At 28.6% G+C, this 16,720-nt stretch overlaps 1 protein-coding gene across 1 annotated transcript in view; it reads right to left on the reverse strand.

Annotated features, from left to right (window-relative positions):
- Positions 1 to 3,849: 3,849 nt before the first annotated feature.
- LOC132934536 (uncharacterized) overlaps positions 3,850 to 16,720 on the reverse strand; it is a 118,910-nt gene continuing 106,039 nt past the window's right edge. The window contains exons 73-75 of the mRNA XM_061000851.1: positions 14,190 to 14,321; positions 12,807 to 13,006; positions 3,850 to 4,142 (exon numbers count right to left, since the gene is read on the reverse strand). Coding sequence (XP_060856834.1) covers positions 4,059 to 4,142; positions 12,807 to 13,006; positions 14,190 to 14,321 — 416 coding nt within the window. The 3' untranslated portion in view covers positions 3,850 to 4,058. The remainder of the gene's footprint in view (positions 4,143 to 12,806; positions 13,007 to 14,189; positions 14,322 to 16,720) is intronic.

The raw sequence follows: 16,720 nt of genomic DNA on the forward strand, positions 1-16,720 counted from the left end.
TTGTCTTTTACTACCTATTACGTTTATTGTTATTTCCTACACACAATTACATTTAAAATTTTTTTAGACTGACTTTTACTGTGTGTAAGTAGGGTTTTAAAATGTCATGAAAATAATTTTCTTGAAATATTTCATTTAATGTTTATAGTCGTCAACTTCTAAGTGAATATTTTTAAAAGTTGGTTAATTGTATGAAACAAAGAAAATATGTAACATACTTACATATAGTTTATTAGTTGTTTAACAAATCTATAATGGTTATAACAAACTATATGATCTAAGTATTAAATAATGAGCCCAGAGCACCTTCACATCACTCAGCCACATATACACACATTTTATACGACTTTTGTACACTTTATAATTACTAAAAATACACTATTATTTCATTCATTGTTGGAATTGACTTCAACTTTATTTCAAACAATTATCTTTTGGATCGCTGATATACAACAGTATTTTAAAACTCATGTAAAAAAATGTTTTTATTCTCAAAATAATGCCAGGAATATTTTTCAGCATTATAAAATATAGAATACACAAATATGAAATAATAAATCAACAAAAATAGTATATTTTTCTTTAATTCTAAGTGTGTAATCAATTTATTGTTTCTGATCATCCATAACCGAACACGTTTGAAAGAAGAAAAAATATTTTTCATAATTTCATTAAAATATTTCAAGAACAGTGAAATTTTAAATTTTGAAATATTTCAAATTTAGAGCCCTATGTATAAGTATTAATTTGTAAGTTTATGAAATTGTTTTTTTTTTTTTGACAAATATATACGTTCAACCTTTCAAATCAAGAAAATTATATTCAACAACAATATTGAAATAAATATAATATAACATAAGACATAAGTTGTTCTATTAAAAATAGATGCTGATACACCTGTCTCGGGATCTTTTTTTCGTATAATTTGATTTATAAAATTTAACATACCAGTTACAGTAACCCTTTAATAACTCCAAACAAAAAGAACAGTGGAGTGAGTTCCAAGTTTTTTTCATTATCGTACTATTAATATTCTTATGAAAAAATATATAAACATATATGTTTGATTTTACCGCACTTAAGAGATTCGCTGCATATTATAATTATAGACTATTCGAACTTGAATTGCTTTGATCGGTGCGTTAACTGTAACTTATTATTTTTTCAGACCGTAAATGTACAAAATATTAACTATAGTATTTTCATATTGATTGTATTATATCATATTTTTCTCATATTTTAATTAATGGTAATAAACTAATAACTAATAACATTGTTCTACAACTTTTTAAATACCTAGTCAAAAAACTATATAAAAAAACTCATAACAATTTTGGAATTAGGAAAATCCGATATTCAGAATCGTTGATGATGTGTCCAATTCAGTATAATTCCACCGTTGATTGAACAAAACCCGTAAAATATAATATTATATTTTAATCATTTAATGTAAATTCCTCTTATTTACAAATCCGCCAATCATACCATTGCCAGACAATAAAATCAGTTAATTCCCACAAGTGAAACAGGCCCTTGGCAAACCAATTTTTATCGGTCAAATTTGAATAATTATTTTGGTATTTTGATAATACAAATGCATTAAAAAACTTTAAATTATAGTTTTTTGTTCAAAAGAACAATAATTTGTTTAAAACAAGCGATTTGTCACCCTGATCACCCTTTTTTATTATAACACCCCTGTAAAATAATATATTATACACTTATGAATGTAAAAAGTAAAATAATAATAAATAATTATATGCCTAAGTAATTTGTTCAATTTGTTTAAAAACATGTAATTTAAACTTGAGATTTTGTTTATTATAAAACCACATAATATTATTGCGGATATAATATGGATTATGGTATAAATATATTTAAATAATATAAAATAAGATCCTTTGGCTATCGAAATAGAATTGCATGATGTGTACAAATGCTTTGCCTACAAATAATTAAGACCATTATTTTCAGAATTCCACCGCTCAAGTCCGACACAATAGATTGCCAACCTATCCAATTTTAACCGAAAAACGATATGTTTCGAAGTGCGTTGGCAGTGAATAGAATGCATTTAAATAATATATTATATTTTAACTGGAAAAATAAATAGGTATACAAGAGTATTTTATTGGTTACTATTAAACATTGCACGGAAAAATGTTTTTGGTTAAATACGATTATTATCTATCATTATACCTACTCAAAAGCCTCTATAGGTATAGTCGCAATAATAAGCATTTTATAACCATGGGTCGCGAAGTTGATCCTAAGCAGTTTCAAACGCTGTTCTTCGTTTTAAGACTTAAAAGCGATTAAATAATTGAAAAATTGCATCCATTTGATATAGATTTGTTTATTACTAATACGGCTCATTGCTCTATTCTCGTGAACTCCTCAATAGGTATAGTTCTCGAATGTATAACCGTTGTCGATTAAAATATAAATTCTACCTTCATCTGATACGTTTCAATGGATGCAATTACAATTTATCCAAAAATTTTCATAAATAATAAACGACCACTGATGACTGATGAGGTCTTAAGCACCATATAAGTATATCGAGACAGAAATGGTTAAATATGGTCTAATATAAAATCTCATGTCACAGTGTTATTGTACGAACTCCTTCGTAGCGGCTAGACCGATTTTAATGAATTTTTTTTTTGTATATTTGATAGGTATGAGAATAGGTCGTAAGGTATTTTTCACCCTCTTACCCCTACCCCACCAGGGGAGGTGCTCAAACGGGGATTTTGAGATTTATGATGGAAATTGTTGTTTATAAATGGTAACTATTGGTTATAGGAGAAATAAATAAATATTAATAAATTGGTATTAACTATTATTTGGTTGACTTTGGTTAATTAGACAGATCAGGTGCAAGCATGCATCAAATCAAATTTTCGCACATTGCCCGTGATCCGACGTAGTATGTCAAAATTACAAATAAAAATTACTAACCACGATTCTCTCCTATTTGGAACGTATAAGATACTTAGATTTACCAAATAATATTTAAGCATAATAACATGGCCTGGTCATGACTTCAGATTTGTACGAATTGAATACATACTTTATGTAAGCGGGATTCATTGAAGCAACATATAATAACGGTAGACAATAGACATTATTGGTATTAAACACTTAATTATTAATCATAGAAAAACAGCATAAGCTACAACACAAATAAGCAACAATTACAATGTAAAACACATCGATAGCAAGGGTTTTCTCTTTATCGGAGAGACTCCTTCTTCCACATGTATATTATAGTACAAAGTGTCCGGGTTCTGCAATCTGAATATCGGAGCATTTTTACTAACCCAGAAGGCAATGACGGACAAAAAAAAACACACGTCATTGTTAGATACGCAAATCAATACATTCTTTCGCTACGCTCGGATTCTAAAATGCAGGGCTGGACTAGAATGGTTTCGGCCAACTATTATCTGTAAGCAACCGGCCCATTTTCCTACATTAATTAACGGCCTTACTTAAACACATATATTGAACAGAACATAATATTACGTTGTATGGTGCTAAGTTTAACTAGTACGACTGCGACACCAGGCGTAAGCCTTTGCATAATTAGATTGATTTTAATATTTATACATTTTTTTTTACATAACCGTAACCCGTGGCCTACTGCGCTGTAGGATAGTTGCACAGTGATCCAGTCCAGAACTGCTAAAATGTATACTGCAATTCAATTCAATTCAAATATATACAACTATTTTATTTGTCAGGTCATTCTATTACACCTTGTATATTGTACTAAAATATAGTATAATATACAGCGTGATTATGTGGGATAAAATTAATATAGACATAAATATAACAATAAAATATAGCAATCGATAATTTATTAAGGAATAAAATTCAAAACGACAAAAAAAAATAGTGTAAAATAAACAATCTAATGTATAATAATATAATATACGTAATGTTATAAAGAAAATTTAATGTCGGGAATATTTAGAGAGCAACGCATTTCGCGTGATGTAAACATAACGATAGTAATATAAATTATTTAATGTCATACGGCGTGCTGGTGGTTAGTTAATGTGGTCGTCGTAGTAGAATCCGTTGCCGGAATCGTATGATATAACATTTGGTGGAATAAAATCATCGTTGAAACCCTGTGAAAATAAAATCAGACAAATTAAAATATTGCAATAGGTATTGTAACTTGCAGGTGTTATTTATTCGTCCTTAAGTAAAACGCACGACCAAATACTGCAGCAAGGAAAACTTTGATTACATTATATCATTTAAAGGCGTGTATTAAAAACTATTGAGTAAAAAGTGAAATGGTTAATGATCAGATATACTCTTATCAACTTTTTAATTCTACTACTATTTTATATAGTCAATAAATTTTGTTCGGCCGGTTTAATATGGTGCGTAGTTCTTTTGATTAGTTTTCTAATCGTTCGTTTCACGTTTGGTTGCAAATCAGTTACAATTAATAGTTGTGCATGTATTTCGTAAAATATATGATGTGTACTTTATTTAACCACCTTGCAGTGTAAGTATACGCATATTACACACAAGGCCTCGAAATTGGGGGGGGGGGAAGGTTCAATGAGACATTCGGTCCTATCCCTTACGGCCCGTGCATATATTATAAATAAACAATAATTGATACGTTACTATGAGAAAATTTATAATTTATACATAATTATACCTATATTATATTACACTAAATAACTTTTTAAATATTTATATTATAATAAATTTAATAATAAAATAAATATAAATGTATATATTCATTTTTTTTATGAAATAAATATTGTCTGCATATGTATACAATTATAATAAATAATAATCAGCAGTTGTGTGTAAAGATTGTAAGTGGCGAATTTATTGTATTTGTTAGACTATTATTGCGTATATTATAGTATTTGTAAGTACACGGCAGACTTTATCATATTTAAGAAAATAAAAATGTGGGAATGTGGATATACCACTCTGATGTACAGTAGGTGTCGTCTCCGTCACTGTAATGGATGTGTTAAATTTGAATTCAATGACATAAAATCATTGTATACGAAAAACGATTCTGAGCAAAGACTCAATCTATACAACTAAGTATATTTTATGATATCATTGCTACTAAATTATCTAATTTTACTATTAGACATTTTTACATTAGTAATACAATAGCTGGGTAAAATCATTTTAACCTAAAAAATCAAATTTGAAAATATAATTTTGTAAATAAAATATAGGTAGACTAATGATATAACCTACATTATGTTCTAAGATATTTTAGTTACAGTATGAACTATGAGATACTTATGAGAAAACATATTTTAAACTCTTGATCCATAATTAAATAAATTGAACATTTTATAAATTTTAACTATATGAACTTTAAATGCTTATACGAAAAAAATCATGTCTATTTAATTTTAATATTTTTAAACTAATGTTAATAGTTATTCTAAATTCTTATTCATTTTTTTTTATAGAATAATTTATTAGATTAGTTCTTCTACGAACTTCAATAGTTGGATTTAATAGTCAGTAACACAACCAAGTGTCGTTCGAAAAAACTGCGATTATATATGTGTTTTGTTCATAATCTTGTGCGTAGGAAAAAATAAATTGTCATATTTTAATACATTCTTATAAAATTAATATTTCTACTAACAATATTATTAGATATACCTTCGACCAGTTCGATGTTTTAGAATATTTTTCTTGATGTATATATTTTAATTATAAACACAATTCTCATTTTAAATATTATAATTTATTATATTCGCATTCAATTTTTTCAGGTACCTAGTTAAATTAAACCACTATGAATGACTTATAAGTACCATTAAAACGTTCCGTGTACATAGCGATTTTCGTAACCAGTTAATATAGGTATAGTTATATCGATGTATGACAGTATATTTTACTATTATATAAATAATATTTTATTTCTAACTGCGATAGTCACCGAGAGAAATATTCAACACATGGTCGAAAAAAAATCGAAAATAAGCTGGATGTGTTGAAAACTGTTAGTAGGGTACCTATATAATCATTGACCATAACAATTATTAATGAACCAACACCTTATGGAATCGGCACCCCGTTTCCGTGGAACACTACCAACAACCCCTCTTTTGTTCTCCTTGGTCTCGAACTCTCGATCTAAATGCACATGTCGACAGTATAATATATTATATATAATATATTCGTGTAATACGTAATATTCGTGTAACTCAATACTATTATAATGTTATTATCGCGTTGTTAAAACAATGGCAATAATGACACTATAGCTGTTGTTTCGTGGTCTATGTCGTGTGATGACGATTATATTAATTTTATACGCACACGCATGCAAACAAACCAATACGCACATTCATCGGTGCAGCTATCACATAGTATAATAATAATAATACTTATAATAATAATAATAATACGATGGTAATAGGTAGTAACAATAATAAATAAATAAATTGTTATGCAACCGGTCGAGCGTGTGTGTGCGTGCTGTGATCGCTCTTCGAAAAAAACTTCCCGGACGAGCGAGAGACCTGCAGCTGATACTTTAATATAATAATATTATTGTGTACAGACTACAGGTACTACCAGGAAGGCAGGAAATCAGTTACTGTAACATTATATTATTATTATTATATAGTATTCGCCTTGAACATAATATACATAATATCGTAGTAGCCGCACTATACTCGCGTATAGTCAGATAGCGGACGTATACCTTATTTTACGAGTCGGCCGCAGGTTTCTTCTCGTCGATATGATATTATATACAGTGTGGTCCGTTCAATAAGCGTATACGTTCATGATTTAAAAAAGTTTTTTTTCATAATATAATATTTTTACACAATATGATGTCATTGAAAAACATAATTTTCGAAAACAAATTACATTTTCTGAGTGACGACGTACATTTTTTTATTTAAATTCATAATTTGATTTATAAAACGGTTTCAAATTCTGGACGAGTAGTTAATATTATAAGTATTTAAAGCTTATATGAGCAGAGTAGTGGACCAACTTTTTCCGGGGTACCACTGACGTCAGCCTGAAATGTGTCATTTTAATCCCATCATCTAAACTTTAAATACTAATATAACTAATTAACTACTTGTCAGAATTTTTTTTTTTATAAATTGAAATACTTAGAAAAATATTTTGCATCAGAATATGAAATTAAAAATGTAAGTCATTCAAAAATTTAAAAAAAATAACAATGACAAATAATTGAAAAAATAAAATTTTAACTTGCAATTACATACAATTATTTAAAAAGAACAATAATTCTGAAAATTTTAAGGCTTGGAAATAGTGAAAATGGTATTTAAGTAATGGTTCACCTTGTATACTGTATCACACTCGTTTGGCCCAGACACGACAGCGGTGGTGGCTGCACGTGTTTCGTTCGCGATGCGGTGGGGATTATTATTATACATTAATCTCATATACCATAATATACAAATAAATGTATTTTTTATTGGATTATACTTTATATATTTTATTGATGAAATTCCGGATTTTTTTTTTTAATTTTCTTTGATCTGTGAAATGCTCATGGGAGGAGGGGATATTGAACGAAAAAACAAAATTTAAAATGTTTTAACTATATAGGAAATATTATGCATTCATAGATAATTGTATGCAGACCCAGACACGGTAGTTACGTGAAACATTATTATTTTGTAACTGTATTCACTACACAGGATTTAACATTATAATTAAATTTGTATTTTACTTCAATAAATTACAACATGCATTTTTAATTCTCTTTTCATATGCCAAATATTTTTACAAAAATGTCGATATAATATAATATCGCAATTTTGAATAAGTAGTTAGTTATAGTTATATACTTATAACTTCTAAGTACCTACCTATTTAAAGTTTCGTTAAGTGGATTGGAGTGGCACAGGGATATACCCCAAAATGTTGGCCAAGTACTCTACTCGTTTAACCTTCATAAACTTATAACTATGGTATTAGGATATTTATAGTATTTATACACTAAAAAATCAATAAATATAATATATTATGCACTTATGTATTGAAAAATAGCTTCCTAACTATACATGGAAAAAATTTAAAATGCATTAAACATTTTTATATATTTTAATTAGTTATTTGATAGCAATTAAATAAGGTACATAAAAAATATACCTATAATTATTAGTATCCATAAATTAGTATATATAAAAAGTCCATAATAATATAACATTATAACTGATATACATTTTTTTAATTGAGAGAGTTTCTTAAAATAAGCACTTATATACAAAATAAAATATTTGTAATCTACATGATATCATGAAACAAATTTCTATCTAATAATTCATGCAACAATGCAACCTAAAAAAACATGCAAAATCATCAACTACTATAGGTTTAAATTCAATTTTATAAATCTATAAGAAAAAGAAATTTGTGGTAGATGTTCTAGAACAGTTTTATATTTTTCAGGTTAAGAAAGGATTTGTAAGAATTCTTATAAAAATATAAAATATATTAACATTATAATTTTTCCCAACAAGATTTTTTGGATTATAATATTATGTATTTGGACAACTGAACAACAATCTGACAATAAAATGATCACTAATGAATTGGTTAAATTGTCAAGTTCTCATGATTATTATTTTCTGGATAATAATTATAATAAAATAAACCAAATGTATTATGACGTATTAAGTAATGAGTATTTGGTAATTTTTATGTTTTTTACTCAAAGCTCAATGTTTGCTCAATTACCACCTGAACATTTAAAAAATTCGTAAATAATGACCTTTTTATAATATCAACTGAAAATTTCAAAAAAAAATGTTTTAATAACTCAACCATGACTAAATTTATTAAATTTAAATAAAAATATATAATTTAATTTGACAGGAACCTTTTCCATTTCTCTAATTTTTAAATGATTTAGAATTTTAGAATTTAGATAATATGACGGATATACCAGGCATTGAAAAATAGGTAAAAAAAAATAACAAATCAATTTCTGATATCAAACATTGTCTTCTTAAAATGTCTACAGTATATTTTTAAGTTTAAAGAAAGGGATTTTGGACAAAATGTTCTTTTTCCATTTATACGGCCCTTTACATGAATAAAAAACTGGAAAATGTCCCTTTTTGGAAAAACAAATCAATTTATATCCATCATAATTCCTGACAAATATTCTCCTGAATTAATTAATTAATCGCGATGAAAATTAAGCACAACTGATGACCTACGATTTGATATAAGCGTTCAACGTGTTAAATAACGAATGCATGTGAAATATTCCTGTTATTTTTTTTTTTGTAAATATGTATTATTTATACAAATTTTATGTTCATGAGTTTTTTATTTTTCATAAACTTAAGTGCACGTGCGCGCCCTTATCTCAAAAGTGCCCGGGGATAACCACTTCCCCCTCGCCTCAGTGGTAATACACAATTATTAGCTGTTAAATGTTAATGTATAAAATATATCAAATGAGTATGTTTTTTGCATCTTCAGTAAAATAATTATGTACTTAAACATGACAAGTGTATTAACTAATAATAATAATAATAATAATAATAATATATTTTTTGCAAAAAACAACAAGTGACACATTGTATAAGTACGTAAAATAATTATTTGCAGCACCCCCTAAAAGCTAAGCTTGTGCTGGGGGAGCGGTTCTTATATTATATTACTTAAAATAAATACATAATAACTAATACTATAAAATGAGATACATCAAACAGCTTGCTTCTTTTTATTCGTTAATAATAAATTATTCTAATTCTAATTTTTTGCATTTTTAAGTATACTTAAGTATATTTATATTTTCATATAATTAGATTATTTAACTGTTATTTAACAGTTCGTAATATATAGTTTAATTTTTGAATTCGCAATTCGTTTGCTAACAGGGGTGTTTTTGAAAACCCACGCAGGGTCAGGGTGCTTACGCAATCTGTCAATTTTCCGCGAACACACTTCTTTAACGACGACGTTCGTTATCGCTAATAATGATTATTGTCGTTTCACGTTATTGTATAATGTCATTAATATTATATTGTTAATATTACATTTACAATAATAATACTGTATCATATATAAAATATAAAACATAGAAGTTTAATTGAAATGTCAGTGTTATAAGAGGGTACCTTTCTACGACCTATAAATAAAAATAAACCCCAGGCGAATATAGAAAATGTGTACTGTACCTATTTTGGTTTAGATTCTGAACGACTGAACATTGAATGTGTTTTTATTTTGTGTACCTGTCATCGTCTTTTACCTTTTGGATCAGTAAAAATACCCCAATTATAAGCTATAAGTATGGTTTCCGGTAGTTAATTCGATTTAATTTGAACTTTGGGGAAAATTCCCAGAACTTTACGAAATAATCGGGAAAACAAAAATTACATAAAACTGAAATATTTACGACGCAATAGCAGTTTTGGACAAAATCGATTTTGTGTTTTTGGAGTATATTCCTAATTCTAAATAAAAAGGTGGGTGTATGTCGCTCTGCAATGCGGTCAAGTGGGTCACTGTTTAGTGGATGGTATTAAATTTGAATTCAATGATAATATAATATCATTGAATACGAAAGATGATTCTGAGCGGAGGCGGTTTGTCCGTGTGGATATTTTATATTATGTTTATTGTTGTTACTTATTATTGATACGGTAGCCGGTAAGTTAAATTAATATTATAAAATTACAACAAAATAACCAAAACAGTTATTCTTGGTTATTTAATATGTTATTTCCTCCGAATTTGAACATAAAATAACTATAAAAAACTGTGTTCTTTTATTTTTGAGACTTTTTGGTTACAAAATAACCTGTTCACATATTTTCAATCCTTAGCTATAAAATTTGAACATTTTATAAATTGTTAACTACATATTCGTTTTAGAATTTGATAAACGTTGTCAAAAATCGAACTTTAAATACTTAAAAAAAAATGTTGGCTATGTATTTTTAATATTTTTCAACTACTATTGTAACAATATATCAGAGCCTTTTATTAGTTTTTCATGCTTTTTACCAAACAAATAAAATTTTAATGACATTTGTAGAAAAAAAAAATTTTAAAATTAAAAATTGAAAATGTCCGTAAACAGTCTGAAAACAGTGAAAATATTTTGAACATTTTATAGCGTATTGGAATTGATAAAATAAACATATGATATCAATTTCAAGTGTTTACGGTTATTTGTTTTTGAATTACAACAAAATAAGAAAACCACTAGGTACTTGAAAAATCGAGTAAATATCCAATGTTGTAAAAATTATAACTTCAAACGCACATAAAAATTTAATTGACTTTCTTATAGACATTTGTGTTTCCATAAAGGTAGATAACTTTATAAGGAATATTGTATTACATTTTAAAATCTTAGATTTGAAAAAAACATTTTTTAGGAATTTCAAAATAATTTTAAAAGTTTCGTGATTTTTACGCTTTTTATAAAAATTCAAACTTTAAATTATAAAAAAAAAATTTGTGACCATGGATTTTTAATATTTTTTAAATGTCATTGTAATAATATAATATTAGGAGCGTTGTATTGCATTTCAAGCTTTTTTACCAAACAAATAACATTTTATTGACATTCATAGAATAAAAACCTAAAAAAATTGGAAAATGAAAATGTCCGTAAACACCTCAAAACAAGTCAACATATTTTGAATATTTCATGGCGTATCGCGAATGCTAATATTAATGTTCAGTGAAAATTTCTCGTATCTACGGTAATTATTTGTTTTAGAGTTACGCCAAAAACCAAAATCGATTTTGTCAAAAATCGATTTTGCGTAGAAATTCCCGTTTTTCCTTAATTTTTTGTTTGTTTTTCCCGGTGCTTTTGAAAACTACTATGAATTTTTACCTTTGACCTCCACAAAAACCAACTAGACTCACTTTCCCATCAAACAAAATACTGTTGAAGAAAATCGAAGCAGTTTTACTAGCTGCCCTAAACAGTGATGACAGATACAAAATTAAAAAAGTTAAAAAAAACACACATCATTGTATATAATCAATACATTCATCAACCCGCTCAGAATCTAAAATGAAACAAAATTTGTCAAAATTATGAAAATATATATAATATATATGTATCTATATACACTGAAACTATACTGTATTCTAAAATGCATACCAATTTTATTATTATTTCTTGGAAATGCAGTACAAGATCTCACATTAGTTGTCCATTCAGAAATATTTTAAAGCATTGAAAATACATAATATAAACATTATGCGGTCTGTAACAGCCTTATACAGTCCCATAGTAATAATAACTACCTTGACCCCCTGGCCAAATTTTTCCGACACTAAAAAATGTTGGTGTGCACTCTAGGATACGTTTGGGAACCTCAGCAGCGGTATAAACCACATTGGACAGATTTTGTAGTTATTGTCTTACGCAGCCGGTCCGGGCAAACACGCGCGCACCGCGACCGTATATGGCGGCTCTAAACGCGTTCCAGAATGAAGACGGAATATTGTTATCATTTACCTATACAGGTACTTACAATGCGTTTGTTATAGTAAAATGTTTATAACCGTTTTACAAAAATCAAGGATTTGTTTAGTTCGTTACAGTATTACAATACCTATGATATTATTACATACATCGGTATAATATACCCACAACCTATACCTATACCTATAGTACTACAATATTATTATTATTGTACCTGGTTAATAAATGTTTACACTGAAACCACTACACTACCTATACGTACACGTATACAGTAGTGTTTGTGTGTAAGTGTTTACTGTGTTTTATACTTTTATTTATTGCTTACGTATTCGATGTTAGCGGCTGTAGGGTACGAACAAGGATAACAGTCCATGTGGCTGATTCCATTATCGTCCGAGTTGCATTCGCACGTCTGGCATTTCGGCGGCGGCGCTGTCTTGGCGATCCTTTTAGCGAAAACTTGCAAAAACTTTTTCACCAGGTTCAAGTTGTCGGTATCCATTTTTTTCGACGTGAACAACGAACCTGCGTCAGATAGTAATAATATTATTTTTCGTGTATAATACGAAACGAAACATTATCAATTAGCTAAACCCAATCGGATTTTATGCAAATGCGTTTCAAGTATAGCATGAAAGGTAGGTTTATCATAAATATTATACAATGTGATTCACTGAGCATGCTAACTCCCTTATTTTCATTTATTAATGAATTTAATCAAGTCCTGAGTTTTGTTATTTTTTTAATACACCTATACCCAAATACTATATTTTAAAATTCTTGAATTTTTTATACCTATTTTTTTTACACCTTAAGCAGTGCAATGGTATATATAGGATTTATTTGAGGGGGGGAGATATAGTTTTTATCGCTTCATTGGAAATACATGAACACATCTATCTTATTTATCTATAAGTTATAACGTATCTGATGTAAATATTAATGTAATATTGGGTCTAATATTTATTATACTTTCAAGTTTTAAGTATAATATACCATTTTACAAATTCAAAATATTGATGGATCAATATTTTTAAATCATTGTATCACCATATATCCAAAACATACTATTATGGGCCTATTATTCTTATTATTTATTAAACAAAGTTAAATAACTTGAAAGTACAAATTTTAAATATGATACGTCAACGTAATCATTACGTAATCATTACAAAAAAAAAGGTCATTCATTGATATTGTGGGTCGCCATATTTTAAAAAATTTTCAAAATGGGTCAAAAGTATGGGAACCTCTGAGTTAGGTAATACATCGGTCGCTGATTTATGGGAATATTTTAAAAGTCGAAAGACTAATTTCTATTAACTATTCTAACAGTTGGATAAGTTTCGAAGTTTAGGCGGGATGCGAGTAGAGTGGAACTTATGTATTATATATTATATTACATGTATATAGCAATAGGCGAGCGCCTATATATTATAGCATGTATACGAGGACAAACACGGTGAGACTTAACACTGTATATTTTAAAGACATCGATCGCATATGAATATATGACGTATAATATATACAGTGTTGTACCCTGCTAGGATTTACTTATTTAAAGTGTTATAGTGTAACAATAGACACGCCGCAGCTCGTATCATTATTGTCAGCGCGACCACTTTAAAACGGTAAATTCTTCGCGGGACGTATATTTTTATAATATATCTGCGTGCATAAAACTATCAGTAGTTCAATCAAGACAAACCGTTCGACTCCAAAACGATCGGCGTGCAGTATCCCAGCATGTTCTTCGTTAACTTCACCTGTTTTCTGAGGCTCGCGTCTCCCTTTAGCACTTTGAAGTCGTTTCTCGTGTACGCCGTATCAGCATCGACGCCTAGAACACACCCAAACACTGTTACTATACTATTCATATTATTATAATATCATATCATTTATTTATCTGCAAGAACAACACAAGTGTATAATATATATTTTAATTTTTTTAATTTACATAAGCGTTTACACCTACATATCGCACATTATAATATATTATATCCACAGGACTAATTAGTACACATTACCTGTACTCCATACCTATACTACTCACTTGAACTTAATTTCATCATGTAATAGAGGAACTCAGCTTAATGTCTATATTTTTTGGAAAAATATATTAATAGCCTTATTGATGCTCCTGGACTCGCAGTGGCGCATTTAAGGGGGGTAGAGGAACCCGCCCCCCATTGGCCTAGCATATAGGTATAAATATTTGTGTCGTAAAACCAGGCTGGACTTTAAGTAGGTATTACATTAATTTTCGTTTTCGTGGAATTTAATTCAAGCGTAATTTCTAATTTTTACATTCCCTTATGCAACAGAATTATTACAATAAATTATCCAAGAACAATATTTATTCACTTATTAAAATAATGTGTTTTACTATTGAGGATGCCTCATTTTTAAAGTTGTCTAAATTGTAAACTGTTTTCATTATATTCGTTCAATCAATATTATTTAATGGTTTGTATTTATATATTATAATATATTACTGTCTCTTCCTGTTATACTACCAACAACTGCCAATTTGATTATTATTACCCAATTACAGTGTAAACTGGACTTTCTCGTTTGTTTGAAAATTAAATCAAATAAATATGGGCTTGGCATACAAAAATTAAAAATTGTTTTACTTAAGAGTATCATAATAATAGTACTTGTATTATGTATAGTATTTTAAAACCAATAAATTGGACAATCTCTTGTTTTGGCACTAAAATTGTTTAAATAATTGAGTTAGGTATAGAATACAAACTAATTGGCCCTCAAAAAAATGTTCCTGAAATTCACCGATTTATGCACTTCTTCATATAATATATTATAGTATAGTATATTACAGTATGCTAAATTAAATATTATGATATTTTATGATTGCGTCTCTCGTACATTGCCACTGTGTTTCGGTCGATGAATGTTATATTGGGTTATTGGAAGTTTGTATTTTTTTCATACCCATTTTATTTGTACCGTATAATGTATAACGTAGGTAGGTACACATTCGCAGGCCACCGTGTGATATAATAAGTGTTATATCGACGAAACCGCACGAGCGCCGCCGCAATAATAAACAATTTTTTTTTCTTCAACCCGTTGTCTGAAAATGCGTACGTATATATAATGATATCATGCCGCACAAAGACAACGCGTGATTATTATTTAACAGATACCTATACTATGAATACAAGTATAATACCTACGTGACGTTACACCATCATGACCGACTGTAATACACTCTTGGTTAATATTATTTATTCGCAATATATCTGCCTACCTACAGTCCGTGCTGCAGTGATACTAAATGCAGTACATTCACTACGATATAATAATATTATATTATACCATAATATCCGTCTATGAAGGCGCACGAGGTCTTTGCACTCTTGAAAACGGCTTGTATTACTCAACTGTTCCCATAGAGCGTGGAGGTACTGCTTATTATATAGGTACTTATAATATTATACAATTATTTATATATTTTGTTTATATATTATTTATTATTTTTCCTGGTGTTTGGCTTCTGTTAAGACAGAGACGGTAAACATACTGTTCAGGGCCAGTGGTCCGCGAAGTGACCCAAGATATTATAATATAGGTAATATAAATGCGCGCAGGGTTGTATAATAGGTAGGATACCTATTAAAATGTCGTAAACACTCTAACCGTAGTCTCGTATATTATATCACTCCATAAAAATTATAATCCACGTTATTATAACGATTTATAAATTTAAAATTTTTCAGAGAGAGACGCAGCATAATTACTTTGGAAGACAAGAGTGAAGAACATGAGTGACTAACAGTTTGAACCAAAATAAGTATTTTTTTGCTCTCCCCAAGAATTCGGAAACAGCAAATTTGTTCCTTTTCCTGGAACGTCTACAAGTACAGTAAACCGTATTCCGTATTTTGTACCTACCTATTATTATAATACACGACACGTTCGTATGTACGTTTCACAATTTGCGTGTGATTGCAGTACGCGCATGAGACGATCTACACGCATAATTTTGGAAGACAAGATGGAATCACAGTTTAAACAGGGGGTTCTTAACCGGTGCAAGTACATGGACCTCAAGAGGGTCTGTAGATGGTTACTTGATCGTACTTTGAAAAAATTTTATAATAATATTTTTATAAATGTTCGGGTGTATTGAATTTCATTCAAAATTGTATTACCTAGATGATATGAAATTCTTATAAGGTATAACCATACTCATTGGTGATTACTCGTTAAAAA

Source organism: Metopolophium dirhodum, chromosome 1 (assembly GCF_019925205.1).
Source record: "Metopolophium dirhodum isolate CAU chromosome 1, ASM1992520v1, whole genome shotgun sequence".
NCBI lineage: Eukaryota > Metazoa > Arthropoda > Insecta > Hemiptera > Aphididae > Metopolophium > Metopolophium dirhodum.